At 39.4% G+C, this 24,919-nt stretch overlaps 1 protein-coding gene across 4 annotated transcripts in view; it reads left to right on the top strand.

Annotated features, from left to right (window-relative positions):
• The window catches only part of sh3pxd2b (SH3 and PX domains 2B), a 44,547-nt gene extending 20,170 nt beyond the window's left edge, over nt 1-24,377 (top strand). The window contains exons 4-15 of one of the 4 annotated variants that reach the window (XM_031303560.2): nt 181-257; nt 9,617-9,708; nt 14,448-14,473; nt 15,075-15,110; nt 16,931-17,062; nt 17,741-17,842; nt 18,892-18,975; nt 19,609-19,726; nt 19,953-20,161; nt 20,511-20,557; nt 20,689-20,814; nt 20,957-24,377. In XM_031303560.2, the coding sequence (XP_031159420.1) occupies nt 181-257; nt 9,617-9,708; nt 14,448-14,473; nt 15,075-15,110; nt 16,931-17,062; nt 17,741-17,842; nt 18,892-18,975; nt 19,609-19,726; nt 19,953-20,161; nt 20,511-20,557; nt 20,689-20,814; nt 20,957-22,501 (2,594 nt within the window). In that variant the 3' untranslated portion in view covers nt 22,502-24,377. The remainder of the gene's footprint in view (nt 1-180; nt 258-9,616; nt 9,709-14,447; nt 14,474-15,074; nt 15,111-16,930; nt 17,063-17,740; nt 17,843-18,891; nt 18,976-19,608; nt 19,727-19,952; nt 20,162-20,510; nt 20,558-20,688; nt 20,815-20,956) is intronic. The other 3 variants (XM_031303561.2, XM_031303562.2, XM_031303564.2) reach the window with 3 other exon arrangements.
• The last annotated feature ends 542 nt before the right edge of the window (nt 24,378-24,919 follow it).

Here is a 24,919-nt window from a genome sequence, read left to right as displayed (position 1 = left end):
CAAAATATAATTTGGTAATATTATTTGTATTTATGTTACAGACAAATACTGTACATGCTAATTGTAAAGAATAATGATTAGTTGTATAATTTTGCTGTGGAATACTGGTAGCAACACTGATATTGGATTATAAATGTGGCTTTTCTAAATCCTAAATCTGTTTGTTTTGCTTTGTTACAGGAAAGATCCTGTTTAGGAGGAGCCATATAAGAGATGTGGCCATGAAAAGGCTAAGGCCCATCAACGAGTACTGCAGGGTGAGTATATTAACCAATTGTTGACTTTAACCTAGAAATCTGGGATGGTCATATTTTGTTGTAGGTCATGAAAGCTTTACTGACCAGTGAGCATTTCATTATCAGCACAAAGTACTAAAATCAAGGTAGAAAGTACAGTAGTCAGGGGGAAAAAAATAACAAGTATCCAACACATAATGTCATCTTAGTCATGATTATATTTGTGAATATATGAGAAACACCAGTCACAGTTTATTTCAGCACATTCAGGATTACACTGAGTAACCTGAACATCTGATTTCAGTAGAGCTTTTCTATGGTTTAATACATGGATGGATTACAATTTTTGAGATTTTGAAATCACAAAATCACAAACCCTTTGTCTGTCAGATATTCCAATTCAAATCCATGGTTATATTCATTAAAGTTAAGCTCATAGCCACACTGCAAGATTTGCATAACAACCAGATTTATAGGATTTAGGGCTGTCAATCAATTAAAATTGTGATTAATCACATCAGTATCCTAGTTAACTCACAATTAATTGAAAATGAATCACACATTTTTTTTATCTGGTCTAAATGTACTTTAAAATGGATAATAACTTTTTAATGCTCAAGTGGTATTTGAGATGTACTTCTCCATTGGTTACTCAATTCACATTGACAGTACTGTACATGCAAATAACTTTAGTCTTGTAGAGAAACCACCTGGAAGGGCTTTGAAATTCAACTTGTCATTCAAAATGTCCACAACGTTACAGCTGCAGCTTCCTGATTTCCCAAACTATGGAGCGAAATCCCAGAACATGCGTACATTAATCGTGCATTTAAAAAATAGTCAACAATGAATGTCGTGCTTGAGCTATGTTACTGGTTACTGGTTGCACAGCATTCGTCGTTCGACTGATAGTGACTGTTTTCCCAAGATGGCGCCTGCCTGTATACTGAACGGTGCAGTCTTTATAAACTATCTTTTTAATAAGCTGTCTGTACACTTACAAAGTTCTCAATGCTTCGGTTTACATGTAGTAACCCTCATTATGCTACCTTGGAAGTGTAGTGCTATTTTGAGCCTTGTTAGTGGTATAGAAATTGCGATTTCTTTTTACTTCTGCGTGCCCCGACGACTAGCGTTATAAGCTAATTAGCGGTTTGCTCTAAAACTGGTCACATTCGATTAGTATGAAAACATATCCCAGAGAACGGTCATCCACACTGCTGAGGTGTCCTAAAAGCTCCACAGGTGCTCTGTAGCTGACTCTGACCTCCCTGCTAAAGGAGATGAACTAAAGGAGAATTTCTCCCAAGGGATCGATTGTGTATGGGCAAAAATCTGTTACTGTGTAGCAAAATGTGAATAAGATGTCCTTGTACCTTCCGAATGTACAGTAAACCCTCATGATCCCTCTGGACAATATATTTATACATGTACTTTATATGTTTATGCTGTTAGGTTGCTGTCAGGGATAAGGGAAAGACATGATGAACTCCACTTTTATAGCGTATAGAAGTGTATTGTAATGTGTTAGGGGTTTTACCATTTAAAATACTTCAACTCTTTTCAACAGTTAAAACAGAGATCATGTAAAACATGTGCATTTTCCAGCCCATAACATGGCTTTTTACCAAAGAGATTAATCACTTGGCCTCACGAGAAACAACATGCAACTGTACATTCTCCAGCTCCACTGTAGCAGAACTACAACCATAAAACTGCCAATAGCTTGCAACTAATTGCTACAATTTGACAGAAATGTAACCACAGCAACCTAAATGAATACACTAGGATTGATGTTCAGCTTCTTAGCAACAAGACAAAGTTTTGTGCCCTTGAAATAAATTCAAAGCAATCGTTTTAAAATTTCCATTTTTTTAAATTAGGTTGCCAACTGTTTGTCTGCAGTAACTAAGGAGTGAGTATGCTTTGCCACCCGGGGTCATTACTTTTTTATGATCAGACATCTCCAAATGGATATCTTGGCCACAAAGTCACATGATTGAGGTGTGAAACAGTTGCTCTGGTATTCAGGGAGGATGGGCTGTTGTATGCCATGTTGTTGTGGTAACTATCAGCAGAGAGTTGTGCCAAAGGCAAAGAGCTTGTGATGCTGAGCTTGCTCCAGTCAGCACATCCACAACCCATAGGTTGTGTTTTTGTTAGATTTTACAGGCTTGCCTTAGGGCCTCCAAACCATACACACCTCTGTCTGTCTGAGAGAGAAAATTTGAGGATGTTTTTACAAGTTGGTTCTGACTTAGCACTTACTCATGCCTTCTTGTATTTTCAACTGTATTCTCTTCTCCATAAAGAGCCTCATTAACTGTATGTGTTTGCATGTGTTGTATGTCCTGTTTCTCTTACATCAGGGATCATGTTGGAAAAAAGTGTTTCTCGCTTTTACATGTTATCCCTTGAATACCCCCCCCCCCTGTTGTCTTTCTATATCCATAAATAAAACCAAACCAAATAAGTTGTACAGTGAATCATCAGTTTTTGATTAGAAAATAACAATTCACAAGACCTTAGAGTGAAGAGAAAAGTTGTATATATGATAAAAAATGTTGAGGACTGGAGGGGCTGGTGAAAATACAGCTCTACTCCACCAAGTGTCGTCTGGGGTTAAAGGAATGTACAGCTGGTGTAGGCAACATCTTTAAACACTTCTGTGAAAAATAAGAGTTTGGGGGAGGAATGGGTGAAGTTGCTTGTTCGTGTCTATGGGTGTGGATGTTTATGGAAATAGCTGAGAAACTTTTACACCAGTGGTGTTGCTGTAGTCAAAGTTGTAATTGTGGAAAAAAGTCTAAAAAAAGTTATAAAGATTCTATTTTGAAGATTGTTATTTTACTTTTGGAGTTGAACGATCTTGATTTGACATCCACATTTTGTCTAAATTATTTAGGGTTTAGGGCTGAGATTTTACTGAATAGTAAAAAATAATTTTAAAAAATCCATCAAGATGTATGAATCGGATTCATGAATCTTGAATCATGAATCCACCGAGTAAAACATTGTGACCAACAGTGTGCAGGATTACTTATCAATTTTTGTACAGAAGCACTTGTCTTTTAAAGGTTCTGACACACCAACCCGATGGCTGACCGTCGGCAGAAAAGGCAGTCGGACTGATCAGTCGGCTCCCGTCTCTCAAAAAAGTGCCTCGGAACACATCGAAGCGACGCTGACTTGAGCGTACGTTCTGCGCGTGCACAAGACGTAATACATCTCCATAACAGCAGACGGCGCTAATCTGTATTGTCGCCCAAAAAAATGAAAACCGTAAATGACGGAACATCTCTCTAGACCTAGTAAACACAGAGCACGCTGTCGTCAGTAGAGGTCGACCGATTAATCGGCCGGCCGATTAATCGGCCGTTTGTTGGCATTTTTTTTACATAATCGGCATCGGCCAATATCCCAGTATATCAAGTCTATTAATAGGCAGCGCATCTGCAGGCAGCCTAGTGTTAAAAACATGAATAGGCGACATTTTTTACAGCGCACCCAGACCAGCTGCCTCCAGCCCCTCCCCTCGTGAATTCTTGCGGCGTGTGTCTCGCACAGTCACTTCAGGCTCAGACGCTACCGTTAGTAGTAGCATATTGCTGGTGTTCTTGCCTTGGGATTAACTGTACTAATAAAACCGTACAAAACACCGCGGCCACACCGCTGTGGAAGCTCCCCGAATGTCATTTATCAGAGTCTGGTTGTTACCCCTGTCCGTGGCAGTCTCAACCACTCCTATAACGGAGCTAACTGGAGCTAACCGCTAACGGAGCAAACCGCTAACGGAGCTAATCGTTGCTAACAGAGCCTTCAGTTCTCCGTGCCTGTATCCATTAACTGCATCTATGGACTCGAGCACGAATAAAACCCTTAATTTTATTAAATTGGCTGGACGAGTTTTAAATTACAACTAAGAGTTGTTTGAATGACAGAAATCTGCTCAGATAAGATCCTAATGAGGTCAACAGGACATGTAACAGTAGGGTCCCCAAAACACAGATAAAACACTTCAACAAATGAACAATGATCTAACAAAAAAGGTGAACAAGAATTGACTTTAGATAGCCCTAGTCTTATGTGATTCAACAGGAGTTAGGAGGAAATAGTGTTGAGGTTAATAATAACATGTCACTTTCTGTGAAGCTTGCAGATTTGTATTCTCAGAAGTTTAATAAATGCTGCTAAGTGCACTAAACTTTATTTTTTCATTGAAAGGTTTATTTGACAAAGTTTATTTTCTTCTTACCTGTTTCGTTTATTTAATATATTTTTCATACATTATTTATACAATATACAGTATGTTTTTACATTATACATTTTTAATTGAAGTATACAAGTGTAGATTGGTGAAGTGTTCAATAAATGTTTTTGTTGAGAAATTCTGTGTATATTAGTGTTACATTTTATCTTTCAAATAGAGGTTTAAAAACACGCACATATCGGCCAAATATCGGCCAAAATAAATTGGCAGCATTTATCGGCCATCAGCTGACCCTGATTTCTATAGATCGGCAGCAGCATCGGCCAGAGAAAACCCATATCGTTCGACCTCTATGTGTCAGTCGTTGTTTTCATCAGTGTTGATACTAGTAGTCAAGAAGGATCATTGTTGTCATTACTCGCTGAACTGAAGAAAATACGATGGCTTGTAATAAAAAGATACTGCCGTTGTCAGCTCTCGGGCTTCTTCTTGTGGAAGAAGCACTGATTCGCTAGTCAAGGGCTAGCACTCAACCAATCAGATTGGTCATTGAGTCCGACTGCCCACTGGCCGATTCAACAAGTGAAATCGGCCAACATGATCGCTGACGGCCCCTACGACTGACAACGGCACGGAACACACCGACAAGACTCGAGTCACCGACCTCGCCAGACTGTCCGCTGGCCGATAATTGGGTTGGTGTGTCAGATCCTTAAGATGTTATGGTGTGCAAGAACGTTGAGGTATTCTGTCCTCAAATATTACTTTCACAGAGTATGTGAGAGCATTATTTCAGGTGGAAAATGAATACTAGAACTGCAAGCAGTTATGACGGGGTCCAAGCCTCCCGGCGCCGGTCGCCCCTGACGCGAGTCGCCCTGGACAACCTGGGTGAGCGTGCCAAAGCGGGACCCAAAGCGGGACCCAAAGCGGGACCCAAAGCGGGACGGTGGCGAGGCAAACGTCGGGAAATATCGAGTATATGAGCATCACAAGTTCTGTGTTATTAGCAATTACTACGGCAGAGAAATTACAATCAAAGTGTCCCATTTAAATGCATTGAGTTATTTGCCAAAACGCGTCTACGTTCATTATAGCGCCCCCTAATGGCTGATCCTTACCAAATTTGGTTCAGAGGCTCGGAGTGGGATGTCGAACAATATTACCACCTACTCTAATGTGGGATGTGAAATGTGGGAGTTATAGGCAAAAGCACGTTTTATGTCATTATAGCGCCACCTAGTGGTCCATATGTGTAATTTTTGGTATGTGAGGTCCATGAGCCATTGTACATCTACGCTGTAAATTTTAAGTTGCTCACATTAGTGTAAGTTGTGAATCCAAACCTGGGTCCCGTAGGCCACACCCACTTTGACCAATCAGTACCCCACTGTAGGTTTGGCCTCAGGAGTGGTACCTTCAAAATTTCGTAAAAATCGGATGAGCCGTTCATGAGATATAAACTTTTTGCACTTGTAGCGCCACCTAGTGGCCAATTTTCGTAAAATTGGTTGGGGATCCTGGAGGGTCATGGCAAACAACGATCGAAAGTTTTGCGATGATAGCATTTATTTTGGCTGAGATATGGCAAAGTTTGTGATTTGTTTGTGCGTAATTTGCGCAATTTTCATCCGATAAAAATTCTTTTGATAACTTTTTCAGGTCAGTCTGGAGATGCTAGGTACCAAGTTTCGTGCAGATCGGTCGCACGGTCTAGAAAGTAGGTTTACGATAAATTACGTAAAGAGAGTGGAGGTTTTCAATTTGCAAGACTTCTGAAAATCTGGGTCATTGAAGTGAGAGACTATCCCTGCGTCCAACTCCCTTACCTAATACTATACAACTATACTGCACTGAAAACTTTAATATAACATAACATAATGTACCGCTGGTTCTTCCAGACTTGGACCCCTAATAATCCTGTCACCCTGATTTTAAATCCAGCAGTGGGAAGTCACAACTCGCCAGCCTTTGAGCCAAATGCTATCTCACACATCTAACCCATCTCACAACAGTGTCTGTCACAGGTGATAATGGTTTAAAAAAAAAACAATCAGCCCTATGATAGCGTCATGGCAGGTCGGTTCTCATAATGCAGCACATTCTGGGTATTCCAGTAACTTTTGAATATGAACTTGACTGTAAGCACAGAACTGGCATTTTCATCCACCCCCACATGCACCCAGGATGACAAGGTGAAGCTTCATGTTTTTCTTAGGGAAGAGCCGAGTCAGCGCTTCTGGTGTACAGCTGAAGCTTTACCCTGACTCATATGCAATTTCCCCAGTTGTAAAGTCTTATGTTTTTTTATTCAAGTCGGGAAACGCTGTCGGAGAAAAGAAAGAAGGAATAAAAAAAAAAAAAATGGAATCAGGGATTGTTTGCATAAACCAAGAGTAAGACTGCTGAGCTAGGATTACTAGCAAGGTCAAAAAGGTTGATAAAATGCATCACGTCAAAGTCTTTAAAGTAATAAAGCAATTTCCACTCAACCTTCATTTGTCAGTTTTCAAAATATTTGAAAAAAAGAATGTGTTTTGTAAGTAAAAGAAACATGATGTTTGCTTAAATAATACCTCAAAATTTCCTTTTCTCATTTTTATGGGTTTAAATAAAAATGTAACATTGTAAACCTCCGTTGTTGGTGTGTGTCAAGATTGAGGATAGCCATATGCTGTATTTGCCTACATATGAAAAGTTATTGTGCACAGATACAGTCACAATGTACTGTACCTTATGGACGTACACAAGTAGATCTCTCATTTCCATTACCCATTTTTCCTTGGAGAAAACAGACATGCGCACACACCCACATGCAGGCACACACAATTACCTTAATGCTGCCTGCTGTAAAGAACACCCATAAAGTCCATTTTCTGTAATGTACCCTAAGCCTCCCTCCCGTCTCCTCTCTGGGGAGAATTGTAATGAGTAGACAGGCCACAGGCTGACACGAGGAGAGGAATAAATCTAAGGAGAGTATAGCCTGTTCAGAATGAACTCTGACCTCAGGCACAGTGCAGCTTTCTGGGCTGGGGGGGGGGGGGGGGGCTTGAGGTCACCAGTAAAGAAACTCTTAAATTGGCTACTTAGCTTCAGAGTCTCAACATATGGATTAAGCTACTGTAAAAAAGGAGATTTTGAGGTCATGTTGGTGCATAATAATCTAGTAATATTGTATGAACCATGAATCAACAAACGTGAGCACACTTTTTATGACTTTGCGGCTAATGGAAAACACTAGTTATGCTTTGTCCATGGCAGTAGTCCCACTCCTTTCCTTCAACACAAACTGTTGGCATGGATTTATGGTCATAAGTATGACAAGGCAAATGTGGCACATGGGACAAGGGCACCTTGGGTGGGTCTTTGGCTTTGTCAGCCCTGACGTTATATTAGTGTGTCAGAGAGTGCAAGAGGTAGACAGAGACTGCTCCCTTTTAAAGGACAGAACTGAAACACTTAGGAGTATTAAAATCAGAGGTATAGGCCGGCAGAGGAAGGTTGATGGATAGCATTGAGCTTTGCCTGCCAGCAAAGAGAAGTATAAGCATAGCTCCCTAAGGTATTGAAGCTGTTGGGGTGATTATCTGTTTCACTGCTGCCCGATGTGAGTCGAGTGCAGATGCGCATGCATCGCTTTGCGACTTTGTGACAATTGCTGTTAGCCACAGAATAACCTGCTAACGAGAGACAATAAAAATGGACCTACATAACGAAGTTTGTTCACAGCTGGCTACAAGTTAGCAATCAAACACAACAAAGGCTGTTACTTGAATGCCGTTTTGAGCTAACGTTAGTTATCAAACAATCATAGATAGCTAAAACGTTTTTGAAATTATTTCCATCTTCTGTTATTGTTTGTTTGAAAGTTTATTATTTTAAGGATTTCACAAATTTCAGTATGACACAGACGCTTGAATGGCTTTTTGAGTTAACGTTAGCAATCAAACAATCAGATAGCTAACACATTTTTGAAATGACTGCTGGCTACATGTTAGCAATCAAACACAAAACAGGCTGTCACTTGAATGGCGTTTTGAGCTAATGTTAGCAATCAAACAATCATAGATAGCTAAAACTTTTTTGAAATGATTTCCATCTATTGTTATTGTTTGTAATGAGAAAAGGTGTTATGCTGTAAACCGTTTAAATCTGAGCATGCGCAACTCACATCTGCACTCGACTCACATCGGGTAGTGACAGAGTGAAAGAGTAGGAGAAGCAGATAAAACACAGACTAAGGAGAGAACAAAAAAGAAAAGGCTAGAAACAGAGACCAGAGACTATGCAATAACATGACCAGACGTGTGCAAGAGAGAGATCACACCAATAAAGAGAAAACTGAATGTGGCTGTTTGTCCTTCATCTCTAGCCTCGTTGTCAGGGCCCATCTCTCTACCGCTACTGATCCTCCACAGAGGCATACGATGAGAGAGGAAGGCAGGCGAGACAGATCAATGAACTGAAACCAGAGAAGAACCAGCTGGTGTGGCAACTGAAAATTACTAGTTTTACTTATTATTGGTGCACTTTTATTCTGAAATTGTTATATAGGCCACACCTACAAAATGTGCAATTAAAAAAACAGTGGAAAAAAGGTTTAGGTCATCCAAATATGTCATGTATCAAATATGGAGAGGATTGGATTAAATGCACAGTGTTGAAACAAGAATATTTGTTGAGGCAGAAATGTCCGAGGCCTATACTGAAGTTTTGCCTTTTGCTCTGTATTTTTAAAATTACTTTAATGCATCACTGTTTTATGAGATAAGAGCATGAAAGCAAAATGTTTATTAAAAGGTTACATTAACTGTCAATAAACATAATCTTCCTGTAAAGAGAAGACCATTTTTAAATGTATAACTTCCATTTCTGTGAAAGAAAATTGTACAGAGGTACTTGTGGGGACAGACCGGTATATTTGTTTGAAAGACTTATGACAAATGAACAGTAGATAAAACAAGTTGCTCCATGTCTTTTGTACACTCTAACATGTGTCCCTCGTCTACAAATCCCCTTAAATACTGTTTGTAGTAATCGCTTGCTCTGTGAATTTATGGAGGCCAGACACCAAATTAACACTATATTTAACCTCTGGTTGATTTCTGGTTGGGGTACTGAAGAGTATATGATTATCTAAGTCTCTTGCTATCTTTTGTGCCTGCAGGCCCTCATTCAGCTGCCAGTCTACATCTCCCAGTGCGAGGAGGTCAGAGTGTTTTTTGAGACCAGACCTGAAGACCTCAACCCACCCAAGGAGTAAGTCTCTTTCAGTAGTAATTTGTTTCTTTGTCCTCCTCTTTATCCAGCGCTCGGTTGCGCGTTTGTCTTGTGTTTTTGGCCATTTGAGACTGTTGTTTAACAATGTATCTTCCCCAAGTGATGAATTAGATGTAACCCTGGTTTGTTTGCTGTATTTTCGTTTGAGATACTCGGTAAATCAAAAGTTTGTCAAAAGTTTATCAGAGACATGTGTCTACGTCTAGCATCTGGCGGCCATCTTCAGTAAGTACCACACGTGGGCACACACATAAACAAACACATCTCCTCAACTATTAGAAACCCTCAGGCTCACATACAATGGAAAACACCCGTCATTTCCCTGACTGATGTCATGTCACGTCATGCCAGCATTTATTTTCAGCCTGCCAGTAATTGGCAATTATTACACCCTCTAATGGATGCGATTTCATACTGTTGCACTACTTCCTGTTTGATTTTTTTTTTTTCAAGCACAAACAAACTAAATGGGTCCTTTTTTAAAATGCTGAGTTAGCATTTAAGCATGTAGCTGCAGCTCAGTTGAGCCACCCGGCTCGAGACAGCTGAGGCTGCATGGTTACTGTGAAGGCGTGCAGACCTGCTCTGTTGTCTCTTGTAAATCTCACTCAACACATTAGCGTCATATCCAGCTCTGACAGTTACTATGTGGCAAAACTAAAACATCAGTGGGCAATGAATGCCAGTGTCCAACACACACAAGCCATGTTAACATGCACATAACTTCACACACGGGCCTCAGTTACAAATGTGTTAGTAAGGTTACCAGCACCGGGCAGTGGGGTTACGGGGGGTTAGGGTTACCTAACCCGTTAATGTCAAGTTCACATTTTGACCCTGGAGATGGTTTTTACACCAACAGCTGTCTGCTCAGTTATTAGTTTTAACGTCTCTGTCATCACATACTCATGTGTGGCACCGGGCATTGAGAAGTTGCCTCAGCCGGCAGGAAATTGAGTTAATAAGTCCTGTGATATACGCTGGGATTGAATGTGGGACCAGCAGTAGCTGGCACGTAAAGAGAGTGGGGGTTTTCAATTTGCAAGACTTCTGAAAATCTGGGTCATTGAAGTGAGAGACTATCCCTGCATCCGACTCCCTTATCTAATACTATACAACTGTACCGCACTGAAAACTTTAATATAACATAACATACGGTAACTGTGCACTATTTTCGGTTACCATAGAGAAATTAATTAACTTAATAATTTTGTACTACTACTAGGAAAATGTCTAAAAGTATCTATTTCTTAATTTTCTGTTTTCAGAGATGTCCCTTGAGCTGTCCCATCAGTATTATGTTGTTTGCATTATGGCTGTCCTTTACTAAAGAAATTCTTACTTGACTAACACTCGATGATTTTGTCGACTAATCGATTAGTTGATTTAATCGGCAGATCTGTGCGCTTTGACTGGTCGTGAAGACTAGAAAAGCGCAGTATAATTGCAGTCCATTTACCATCTGTAAAACTCAGTTTCTCTTACAAAGAATCATGCAAAAGCACCACTTTAAATGTTTTGTTTACCATAAATGTGCTCATAAGTTTCTTGGAAATAAATCATTCAGCATGAGTCTGAGTCATCTTAGTCGACTAAGACCAAAACGACCAAATAGTCGACTAATCGACTTAGAAGGGGCAGCCCTAGTGTGCATTGTGGGAAAATAGTGTCCATTAAAACCACATTCAAAAAATCTAGTGACTTCAGTATACTACAGTAATATAATAATATACCAGTTGTCCCCTACAGTCACCTTGACATTTAAACTCAGTAAAACTGCTGTGCCAGTGAAATTGCAAAATGTTGCTCCACTTTTGGATTTATTTTTAATACTGTAGCTCCTGGTGCATTTGACACAAAAGTGTGTAGAATTTCTGTGATTATAGCATCTTTCAAATTTTCTGAATGCCACAGTATGCTTTTGATACTACACAGCGCAAATTTAGCAATTGTATACATTGTGGCTTCACATTTTATTTAGATAGCGAATGGCATTATGTAATGTAATTATTAATACATCTTGTGGAAGGCGGCACGATATTTCCATTCATATTGTTAGTAATTAGGTAATGTCTATCAGGAGTGACATACACTGAGCAAGCAGCTGGGGGTTCTTGCTCAAGGACAATTAAACAGGACACATTGCTGTTATGGGGATCCGATATGAGATTGGTGCTTGCACCAGCCTGCCATATTTTCATCTATAATGTGAATGGATGTAATGTCACTTTGAAGTGTGCTGTCTGTTGCAGACAGGTGGGTAACTGAGTTTGGTGTATTGCTCAGACCTTTATGTCTAATTGAGTTGTTTTACATTATGGGGTTTGTGCTACTTCATTAAATAATCTGAATTCCTCTTCCACCACTGGTATTATAAAACATCGCAAAGACAATTTTATTTCCATGTCTTCCAGTCAGTGCACAGCAAAAAAGACATATCTCTTTTTATGAAGGAAACTTTTCACTCTCTAGTATCTGTCTACCAGTTGTATGATTCCAATCAGAGGTGGTTGCCAAGGACACTTAGCTTCTTACTCCTACAAAACCCCAAGCATGTTTTGGAAGTGGCAGGAAGAGAGGAGACATTTGCTTGAGGCGAATGAATATAGGAAAGACCTTGGTTTGTCTGCATTGATTTGGATTACTGATTTCTGCTGGTGTAGCCTGTTGTTTGGCTAGCTGACAACAGGGCTGGTGTACAGACACAGCAGCCACTGTGGGAGAAGATTTATCATGACCTATAAATCTGCTGCACTGATAGGGAGATCTTAGACTTTCTCCTTAAGAGCAGCAAAGGAAGACGAGAGGAGAAGCTGGAGAGGAATTTGGAGTCCTCAAATGTAAAGAGGAAGTAGAGGGTCAGAGAAATTGATACAATGGGTGAGAAGGCAAAGAGTCTAGAAAAAAAGGAAGTGTTGTAACAAGGAAAGGGAAGTAGGGACGATCATAGGGGGAGACAATAGAACTAGATGGTGGATCTAAATGGAATAAGAGCATGAATGAAGAGGAGGTCATATACAACAAGGACAGCAGGAGAAGAAGGGACTGGTTGAGATGAAGCAAGGAAGGATAGGGATGAAGGGAGAGGGACTATGAGAGGAGGCGTTTCATTCACCATTTAAATCAATATTGTATGAGTGCCACCAATTTACTGTATTAAGGTTTGGCTCCAGGTGTAGAACTGTATAGCTTTTATTTTAATTTGTCTGCAAGAATTAGAGTCAATACGTCACATTGCCTCTTTTCTGTAACAGCAATCCTGGAAAGTGTGTTGTCACGATTCCTCTGTAGTTATAATTTGGTTTCCCATTCTTCATGTGGCCGCCATGACTCAATCATGGCTGCCTGATGTGAATGTTCACATGAAAGTTGAAATTGAAATTGGGCCCATGTTTTTGTTTTTTCTATAACTAGCTTCAGAGTAACATGAACACATATGAGTGGGAGATTTGATTTGAGACTCTAAACTAGTTACTGTCATAATACAGTCATAAAATAATCATATTAGGCCAAGGATCCAGGTTATTGGCTACGTCCGGTGCATTATGTGACCCTGGTTTCACCTCGGTTCAAAACAAGCAAACAAAGCTCACACATACTGTACAAACACATTCTTGCTTCATTATAATCCAGATCATTGCTACTGATTTGGTTGGCCCGAACGGGGTTTTTCTTTTTATAGTGCATTAATGGACACGCTTATGGGTATAGATTTATTAAGACTTAAGCCTCCGCAATTAACAGCTCTGCTGATCGAACAATGCTTCATGTGGCTGAGAGCATTCATGTTGACGCAGGGAAATGAAGAGGCAGTAGTTGCCAAGGAAAATGATCAAGGGAGATGAAGGAGGGAGTTAAGTAGACATGGAAGATGTGAGATGGAAAAAAGAAGGCGATGGAAGGCCATTAAGTAAGAGAGTTATATTGAGAGAGAGACAGAGAGAGAGACAGAGACAGAGAGAGAGACTAAGCCTTAGCCACCATTGACTTTCAGGGCATCTGGACATTGAATCCTGACTGCTGCTGTGGAGTGATGGTCTATTTATCCGGCTAATGTCTAAAGCAGACACAGCAGATGCTGCATTGAATTTAAAATAAGATGAAATTTCAGAGATCAGCTATCGAGAGGCTCTTTATTCACAAAGGCCTGCATTGGAGAAAGAGACAAGGTAACAATAATGTTAGCAATTATTGTTTAAGCTTTGCTGGAGTAATCAGTGTAAGTGTTGTGCTTTGGCACCATGACAAATTAAAAAATCAAATGAAACAATTCAAAATCTGATTAAATTAGATTATTAAAATTGCCTAATGAGTGCCAGTTTGGCATGCAAAATTGATAACCGAAAACATCAATAGCAACAGAGATGGTACTGGTAGCAATAGCAGTAGTATAATGTAGTAAATGCATAAATACAATAACCAAACATCTTGGAACACAAGACTAAACCTTTTCTTTCTTTAAAAGGGCCATTCATGCTGCAATGTAATGTTAAAAGATACAGAATCACTGAAAGTAATGAGTCTGATTCGATAATTAGGGCTGCTGTCTTATCTTTTTTCAAGTTGTTAGACGTGACATCCATGAGATGATGTGAATTTTTATGCATATTGATAATAGTTAATAGATAATAGAGTTTTAAGTCAGGAATATCTCTTCAGCTCAGAAAACTGATTTGATATTTCCTGGTAGTAATGTGATGATTTCCTCTTTTTAACAGGGAACCCATTGGAAAGAAGAAATCGGGTAAGACAAGGCATTATTTGTGTATTTGAAATGAAAATGGGGTTAAGCGGGCTCGAAAGTTGGTGTTCTTTGTCGTTGGAAAAAAAGGGGGGGGGGTTAGAATCAGTTTTAATGCTTTTAATAATAATAATAATATTAATAATAATAACTTTATTTATATAGCACCTTTAAAACAGGGTTTACAAAGTGTTTTTACTGACAAAGCAAGGCAAAAGCAGGATATCCAGAGGTCAATAAAACAACAGAGAGCTAAACAGTGGGGCCACACAATAGCAAGACAAAAGACGCAAGTCTTCTGCAATTCATCTGTACTATATAATATGACATTATCGCCATCTAGGGGCCACAGAGTTTTACACAGGTAAAAAAACATTTTTTTTTCCACCAGCCTAAATAGTTTTGTTTCATGAACAAAGACACATTCTGTCTATACTCAGCTGTTTTCCTGGAGTTGACTGTTAAAGAAACCACCTTTGCCATTGTTTGACTGTTTCTTTTTATATTCTCTCTCTTCTCTCCATTCATCTAATATTCTTAAGTTGCATCCATGTCATCCATTTTTTTTTCAGTTTTCTTTTCCATTCATTTTCCTCTCCAATAGGGATTGTGGAGAGAGCGACTACTTTCCTAAAGCGAGGTAGTAAACTCTTGGTCGTGATGCTGTGTGTGTGACCCAGCAGGTTGCTAGTGGTCTGTCCCCCCCCTCTCCTCCCCTGGGCAGGTGGGATGTGGCTCTGTTGAAGGCATGGGGCTTGAATTGTTTCGTAAAGGAAGCATATTATATACAGTAGTTTGAGATCTTCAGACCCTGTGTGGCTCATTTATTGGTTGTATTTAGGTATGTTGCATCGGGACACAGTAGCAAAGACTGAAGATAATGGCCTTTTAACTGTGCGCCTACATGAGAGGGATTTACCGTGTATCGTTGCAATTCAGCATCAGGCAAAATCGGGGAGATTGAGGTCATGTGAAATAGTCTTCAGTGCAAAGCCCTATAGGCAAAAGTGTTGTCACAGAGTTAGATGTAAATAGTTGAAACTAAAGAGCCCTTTTGTGTATTAGGAAAGTTAACCAGTTATTCAAAAGTTAACCTGAGTAACTTGGGTTAGTTTGTTAGTCCAGCCAATCTTCCAAGTTCAAACTCACCTCAGTAAACTGGCGCATCCATCTGCTTTTGGCAAGAATTATTTTCATGACATAAGTTTCATCCCATTTGTCAATTAGTATTAATATTTGAGCTAACTGTGGTTATTTGTTTAAAATGAAACTCAACCTGAAATTGCAATACTAATCTTAAAATTTCTCAACTTAAGAAATTGTTGCAGGTGAATAAAAAAATAAATATGGCTGTTTAATTAAACCCATTTGCCTAGCTTGCAGCTGCTCACTGAAGGATGTGCATGGAAAGACGAGCTGTGTTTTTTATGCCGTTTTTAAGAACCATACAATTAGAATTTGACCACATCTGTACTTGTTCAGATATTCTGTCTGCCTGTGTGATACAAAGATGTTTGTTTAATATGTGTCCAATCAGCACCTTCAGTGATTTGCATGCTGAGGCAGATTTTAATGTCCCTTAACCATTCCTGCACTTGCAAAGGTCGTTAAAGTTGCTTATCTTACACTATGTATCAACCAAAAGGTAATTTGTTTTCATTTCATTTTTACATGTAAAGTAAATTGCATCTCATGGTTGGTTGTGGACATGTTTTTAAAGAACGTAAACCAAGAGAAATGAGCCATAGTGATATCAATTTGTGCTACTAGTTGTATTGTGAGCCATCACGTGGGGTAAAGTAGATTTTCTCAGGCTTCCTTGGTGCTAACATTGGTGGCAGGCAAAGTGGTGCTGGTTTGTTTCTGTGTGAAAGTCACAGCCATGTTGATGATTGACTTAACCATCTACACTAAACCCCTACCTTTCACTCCCATTCTTTAAATCTCCCATTATTCATCTGTCAGTTTCCCTAATGCCATCTCTCCAATCACATCCGCTACCTCCTCTGCTTCATGTCTGGGTGAATCTCCATACTCTAAATAAGCCTCCTCTCACTTAAACCTTTTAACTCAAAAGCTTTGCACACATTTGGACCTTTGAATTATTCATGGCATTTCATCAAACATGAGTAGTTCACTTATTATATGCGTTTTGGCTCTTTTGTAAAGACACTGCTTTTATTGGCTTTTTTCAATAAAGTTCCTTCAAGTGTGTATAAAATCTGACATTTTAAAGGTCAATTTCTCAAATCCACACAGATGCAATCTTACGATTTCAAGTGCATGGACATTTATTTAATATCACATTAACACATATTAACAAATGTCACTGAAAAGCAGAGGTTAATGAGTGGAGGCTTATTTTTTTACATTATTGAGATTTCATCCTAAGCCTGCTTAACAATGAGCAGAAAGGAAAAAAAGAGCTAAATGAGCCTTTTGATTCGTTCCTCTTAATAGGAGATTCCACCTCAGCAGACCCTCTCCTCCTCGACCAGTATGTGGCAGTAACAGACTATGAGAAGCAGGAGAGCTCTGAGGTCAGCTTGCATGTGGGTCAGGTGGTGGAAGTCATTGAGAAAAATGAGTCTGGTAAGTTCTTTATATCCAGTTTACTTTTTCATTATTTTCCAAGTCTTTCAGATTGTGCAAAGATTGCTCGAAAAAGATCGAAAAACAGCTTGGGATATTTTGCACGGTGGTGACATCAGTAGCTTCAGTTGACAACTGTGCCTTTGACTAAAATGCTAAACTCGATGATGTCGACCGATAAGGAGATTGTAACGTTCCTCAAATTAATACATGAAATGAATTCCTTCATGTTTTCCACACAGTCCTCCGTTGTGTGAGGTTTGACTGGCACTCTTTAAATTATGCCATCTTGTTGTGCCCTCTTCTTCTGCAATGGTTTAATTGCACCAGACTGGAGAATTAGCACCACCATCTGTTTCTCTATGTGCCCAACATCTAATATTTGCACAACATTAGTGGATGGAAAGCTGATTTGGTAACCATTTTCTTTTGCTGGAAAGTTGTTTAAAAATTTGAGCTACAGTTTGATGAAAATTTGACTTGTGTGTAACAAGTATGTGGGTACTATTTCATTGTTCAGCTTCCCTCTTAAATGGAATTGAAATAATACACAGTCTCTATTCATATCAACCATGGATTCTCAATTAACAATGGCATACTTAAATTTAATAGAACTCTCTCTAGATATCAATGCGTTATGTGTCAATATGTCAATGCGTTTATATTCTTCTCGTTTAGGGTGGTGGTTTGTTAGCTCAGAAGATGCCCAGGGCTGGGTCCCTGCCACCTGCCTGGAAGCACAGGATGACCCTGATGACTTTAGTCTTCCAGGGGAAGAAGGTACATAAAGCTTTCTATCTTGAGTGTTGTTTCAGATTTCCCTAAAGGAAAATGTAAGATGCAAAGAGGCAATTTAGCATTTACTCTCAAACCCAACTCTATGTAAGTTATTTTGAACCCTTTGAGTAATGAATTCTAATTTGTATGCAATTTTGACAAAATTGTTTTGTACTGTTGTCTTCCTGTTGCGGTTGAGATTCCATAAAAAAGCCCAATGTAGATGTTAAAAGAATGATACTGTAATGTACTGTAATGATACAGTGCAACATATGGTAGGAGCCCTACGAAGTAAAGAAGGGTACCCAGTCTATATGCAAATTACAGACCATATTTCAAGTCTTGGCAAGCCTAAGAAGTATATGGTTTAACAGTGGACATTGAGCTGGCTGCCCTGTCTTTGTTGGGCAGGTCACCCCTCTGAGCCGTGGAAGTAGAGATTCATTGACATTATCGCAGACCTATAGAAATATAATACAAAAACAGAAGCAAATAAATGACCAATTAAACGTGTATGTGCATCATAAAGCATGGTCAACTTGTCCCTATGCTAGTCAGCATTAGGTCTGCAGGTCTTCCAGTTATGAGAAAGATTTAATTACATAGTCCCAAGACAATGCTCAGAGCCAACATCACCCCACAGATCATAATTAACCGTGAACTATAGTGTCTATAACCCTACTATTAAAAGAACGAGTTATAAAGTAAGCTACCCTCTGTGGCAGTAGCATGGTACAGTAGTATCACCAACATCCTGGTAAGGTCAGCACATGGGGTTTAAGACTGGAATGGGGATCCAAATGGAAATAAATATACCATCTAGCATGGATTGAATCTGTTACACTATGATTAAAAAAAAAAAAAAGAAGCATAAAATGTGCACAGACGTAGAGGGATTATTTGTCAGTAAATAGGTAAAACAGTATCAGACCTACCAGGAGTAGAGCTTTTATTTGTGCTAGGCCTACCAATACTGAAAATGCTTTCATTTAGGATCGGCACATGTAATATTCTCTTCCTATTTTGCCCCACTTACTGTGCTGGGATGTCAGTGCCTCGGAGATTCTGGTCACTGCCAAGGCACGTGAGTCGTCGCAGAACTTTAGGGGATCTATTCAGCACAGGTTTTGGGCAAGGTGGAGCGCACGCCTTTCTTCTCCCCCTATTCTATTTGTGTGTGTGCACATGCATACACAACTGTGTGCATGTGTGTTTGTCCATGCGTATGCATGACATGTTTGTTGCATGAGAGATCCAAGCATGTGAATTAAGTCCTTGCATGAGAAGTGGATTGTGTATATTTTTTTTTTTTTATCTGATATAAATAAAAAACAATAAGAATAGTAGAAATGGCTGCCTTTCTAGTACAGTAACAAGTTTGTCCTGTTTGTGGTCAACATTTGTGTTTTGTGTGTTGCACATGTGTGTATCTCACATCTTCTCACTCCACAAGATGCTGCTCAAGCCTTGCTCCATTCAAATCAGTTAGCTAATGTGTAAAACCAGTGCACTTATGTACCGATAACAGTATATCATCCTGAATTACATAGGGAGAGTTTTGTGAAAGGATTTTGAACCTTTTCATTAAAAGGTTGCAGATATTTTCACTGCACAGCAATAAACAAGTTTAAGCGATTTCATAAATGCAAACCCTACGCTACACACAGTTAGTTTATTTGTGTTCCCCTATTTGTGAACCAGTAAACAGTAAACTTCAAAACGGACAATATGTTCTTATATTTAACAATATTGTCTTTTTATGACGCCAGAGGAGAAGTATTCAGTGATTTACCCGTACTCGGCCAGGGACCAGGATGAGATCGACCTGGAGAGAGGCATGATTGTTGAGGTGATTCAGAAGAACCTGGAGGGCTGGTGGAAGATCAGGTAATAATATCAATGACATTAACTCTGGAAAAGTAAATACCATGAGCAAAAAAAAAAAATCTGTATTTACTAAAGAGACAAGTAAATGTGTTCAAAAACATGAATTGACATCAGATTCTATATAATAATGAGAGGGGGGTGGAACCCAACTCATGTCATTGTACGGACTCTGTTTTTTCAGTGTTCTCACCTTAAGCCACTGATTGTACATTTCTTCTCCACTCAGGTACCAGGGCCGTGAGGGCTGGGCCCCAGCCTCCTACCTGAAGAAGACTGACATCCAAGGCCAGAAGCAGTCAACGGGCGCTGCTGCTCATGCCAGCACCAATGACCTAGATGGGTTTTCTAAACAGAACCAGCAAAACAATGCAGCCAAAGAGAACCGAGACAACGGCCAAAAAGAAAACAGACTCTCATTTTTTTCTGACAAAAGTAGTAAGTGAATTCTAAAGTCTTTTAACCGTCAGGCAAAATAAATGTACATACTGTAATGCCAATCTACTCAACACACTCTAAAAGTAAACAAAAATGTCCTCGTGGATGTAGTGATAAAGCCTCTTATCATTTGATAATGTAGTGATTTGTGTTAGGCTACAGTCTAATTGCCCAGCCATAGTCAGCTGAACCAGTATTCTACACCAAATCCAAATGAAAACCTGCGTGAAATGAATAAACAAAGATAATTAAATGAAATTAAAAAAAAATGTCTAAGATGTTATAACTGCTTTGCAAATGTACACCTCAGCAAAAATGATTGATTTCTTAATGTCTTTCCCCTCCACAGAAGTGGGAGCAAGACACAGACCTCCTCCACGCAGAGATCTGACCCTTGTAAGAGATCCAGTTCAAATCTATGTTTGACACAGTGGGGATTCCTATTGTAATGGAGAATAGCTTAGTTTTTCTTAACAAAAGGTTTTTAATTGAGTTAACCTTTTATGTGTCTCTCTCACATTCCACAGCCACGTGGTACAAACCTACCCAAGCCACCCATTCCTCCTCAGGTTGAGGAAGAGTTCTACACCATAGCAGACTTCCAGACCATCATCCCTGATGGTATTAGCTTCCAAGCCGGAGTCAAAGTTGAGGTGGGTCAGGCACTTCCTAAAGTTGTATTAAGATAGGTAATAATATAGTGAAACATTTGGTAAATTTTGTCTTTTCATTTATTTCCGTCATAAATTTTAAAGTGATATAGTAAAATAAAATGACTCATTTTTTACCTACCAGGTGATTGAGAAGAATAATGGTGGTTGGTGGTACATCCAGATAGATGACAAAGAGGGCTGGGCCCCTGCCACCTATATTGACAAGTACAAGAAGACCAGTAATGCAGTGCGACCTAATTTCCTTGCACCTCTGCCCAATGAGATGGAGAAGCTGAGACTGGAAGATGGTGGTTCTTCAAATGTTTCAGGCGCAGATGACAGCTGGTCCAAGCCTTTACCAGATGAGCCAACCACAGCCCCTGACTCCATTGCTCGGCCCAAGCTGAGAGATTGGAAGTCCAGTGCCAGCAAGGGGGCCCTTCCCTTCAGTGGACCTTTACCTCCGGCCCCAGCCACCCCTCCAGTCGAGGAAAAACCAGCTCTGCCACCTCGAAGGGAGTCCATTAATAAGAGCTTTGAATTGGAAATATCAGAAAAACCAAGGGCTGATCATTCCAAACCTTTGCCTCCAAAACCCCCGGCTCCTGGGGTCATCATGCCGCTGGTTCCACCCAAAGCAGCCCCCTTCAAACAGGACAAACCACCAGAGCCCAAGAAGGAAGATAAGAGCAAAGCTCTTCACCTTAGGAATGAGATGGGTCTTGAATGTGGCCACAAGATCTCTGCCAAAGAGGTGAAGAAGTTTAATCTGAAACCTGTACCCAAACAGCCACCAAAACCCAAATCAGAAGCGCAGGAGGAGAAACCAGAGGCAGCTGGCCCAGCTGTGTTTATGAAGCCTAAGCCAGTGCTCCGACCTAAACCTGTTCCTGCTGCCAAGCCAGATCCTCCGGCAGAGAACAAACTAGACATCACCAACCTGCGAAGCAAGCTGAGGCCGTCAAAACCTGCGGATCCCGGCTCTGCATCAGCTGAGGTGAACCATCAGAATGACACCTCAGCAGCAGTAAATAGTTCCTGTCCCAGTCTACCTCCTAGCTCTCCCCCCATCCATATCCCTACTCTCAACAATGGTAAGCACTGCGATGAGCCAAAACTCCCCCCAAAACACATTAATGGTCATAGCCAGGAGAGCTCATCACCCCCTGCAAAACCAGCAGTGCCTCCCCACAAGGAACCCCCACAGAGACCCCCCACCATGGCTCCAAGGAGACCTCCTCCTCCAAAGAAGACCGACCCATCCAGCCCGGTTGAGCTCAAACCTCCACCTGCTCTCAGAGAAATCCAGGACATTTCCAAGAGCCCCCCAACCCAACTTAGCAGACCCCCTCCCCCTAAACCCAAAGGTTTTGTTCAGGCACCTCCAAACAAAGAGAAAGAAGAGCCCAAAGTTAATAAAGTCCCGGTTCCTCCCAAGCCCCAGTTGAAGAGTGAGAAGCCCGGCCCGCCCAAGGACAAGCTTCCACCTTTACTCATGGAGCCCAGTAAAGATGAGCTGTATCTAGCTGTGGCAGACTTTGAAGGGGATGACCAAACATCCAGCTTTAAGGTGGGCACGGTGTTTGAGGTGATGGAAAAAAACAGCAGCGGCTGGTGGTTCTGTAAGAAAGCAGGACAAGAAGTTGAGAGCTGGATCCCCTCGAATTACCTGAGCAAGAAACCTTAGTGTGAATGTGCTCTCACTACCATCGCCATATGAATAAAGAAACAAAGTAATGATTTAAATGAACAAAACATATGTACTTTGTAGCTAATTAGCATTTTTTTTTTTTATTTATAGGTACCTTTTTTTTTTATTTTTTATTTTTTTTTTATTTTAAAGTGACACATTTTTGTTATGTTGCATTTCTACCTAAACTGAACCAGCAATAACACATGACCTTGTTGGGTCTTGTGATGTTTACGTTTTTTTCTTTTTATCTTAATTTTACATGAAAGTAGTTCTTTGCTTTCATTGCCATATGTTACAGTAGTCGCAGCCTGTGTCAGTTCTGCCATTACTTGGGGTAGACGCTAGAACAGTAGTAAATGTATCTCCACCCATGCCTTCTATGATATGGTGCCTCTATATTATATGCAAAGTGTTTCAGTGATTAATGTACTGTGCAACTGTAGACATAGTACTTGTTGGAATCTTAAAAAAACGTTGACTAAAAATCAAAACTCGACATTAAAGGAGAAAACACTTGATGTTCAAATCCAACAGTAGACAAAGTCTGCAAATGAACTCACCAGGGGAGTTCAATGTCTACATCTGGGCTTTCAAGTGCTATTAGAAATTACTAAAAGAGAGTTCTTTGCCAAAAAGAAGTGCTGTTTGTTATACAGGAAACATGCACATTCGTCTTTGTGCTCTTGTAATGCTTTTCTTCGTCGACTGCATAATTATTGTTGCAGTGACTTGTAACAAATGTGCACTTTTTCAGTTATTTTATATTAAATCAATGTAAGGTTTGCGCACGCTGAAGAAAGTGAAAGAATGCCACAGTGCTTTTAATTTCTTAGTGTCATTAGCTATATTTTTTTTTATACTCACTGTAACAACTATCCACCAATGTAAAGATGAGGCTAGAACATCGAAACTGACAAGTTGAAAAGAAGCTCTCTGTCAAAGTATTTTTAACATAATCTTATCTCACACCCTAAAATAAGAAGTGTGAAATTTGACTTGCAGAGCACATCTGCATATCTGTACCAGATGTCTGACCTAAGAAATTAGTAATCTACAGTAAATTGTGCAATGATTTACAGTATTGTAAGTGTACAGTCTGTCCTTAACCAAGGTTTGGTGCTCAAATAACAGCAAAGTATGACCATTGTATAAACATAATCTTTGACATTAATGCTTGACTGGTTTCAAGCATGGTCAGTATAGCTAATTATTTTTTATTGTACAGAAATGAGAGGCATATCTTAGCTGTTGTCACTTTTTCTTTGATGGTCCATCTGTCCGGTATTTTACTCTGTGCTGATAATAGGGATTAGAGGAACTAAGGTTAGTTGATTTATGGGATTATCTAATTAGAGAAAATATAGAGGGTTGCCATTTTTTGTTTTGTTTTGCTGTCAAAAGATAACAAAAAAGTCACTTAAAACAATTTAAAGTATTTAAAACAAGTGGCTGCTAATTTCACACCAAGCGGTCCACAAATGATTGTCTACTATACATTTGTCATTGAAGTGTTAGGTTTACTTAATAAATAAGCAAAGTTAGAATAAAAAATGTACGTTTGTGGTTCTCTAAACAATCAGACAAGGCTACAAGTTAACACTGCTTCTAGTCGCTACAATGGTATTCCACCTTCCACCCATGTTTTATAGAAAAAAGACAGTATGTTACCAACTAGAAAGAAGAAATTGTATTGTTGGGGTTTATTTTATGACAAAAGGCAGGAAGGTACAGTACAGTGTAAGGCAAATGTATGGGTTCATGGTGTCATCATTTCAGTATTGTAATCTTATTTACTTTTTTGCTATGTATTTTTCATTACATTGAATCTCCTTTTACTTAAGTCAATAAAAGTTTCAGATTTTTCAGTTCAGCCGTCATACTGTGTTTGAATTGGTATTTCAAAGATCCCTGGACAAATGTTCATTGCTGTAATGTTTTGTGGTTATTTATCTATTACTGTTTTTGAAGAAGTGAAAAGCTGGTTAAATATTGTTTATTGTTGCATTAATCAATATTTTTATATTAAAAGGTACCTTGTAGAGTTTTTGACCACTAGTAGCACTATAGAGCTACTTACCTGGCCAGTGCCTTTGAGGTGTGAATCTTATTTTAACTATACTACAAGTTTTTATGACATTTTTATGGCATACTATACTATTGCTTTTTTTATGGCAAACTATTATCTACTATGCATTTTTCATTACAAATATACTACTATACTTTTTTATGACATTTGTTAAGCAAACTATAGTTTGACTTTTTTATGGCATTTTTGACTTGACTTTTTGGACATTTTTCATGACATACTATCATACTATATGACTTTTTATAACATATTATACTTTGACTTGTTATGACTTTTATTGGCATACTATACTATGTCATTTTTTATGACATTTGTATGACATACTA

This window comes from Sander lucioperca, chromosome 13 (genome assembly GCF_008315115.2).
Source record: "Sander lucioperca isolate FBNREF2018 chromosome 13, SLUC_FBN_1.2, whole genome shotgun sequence".
Classification (NCBI taxonomy): domain Eukaryota; kingdom Metazoa; phylum Chordata; class Actinopteri; order Perciformes; family Percidae; genus Sander; species Sander lucioperca.
The sequence above is the reverse complement of the archived record's forward strand: the minus strand, read 5'-3'. Positions and strand labels throughout refer to the sequence as shown.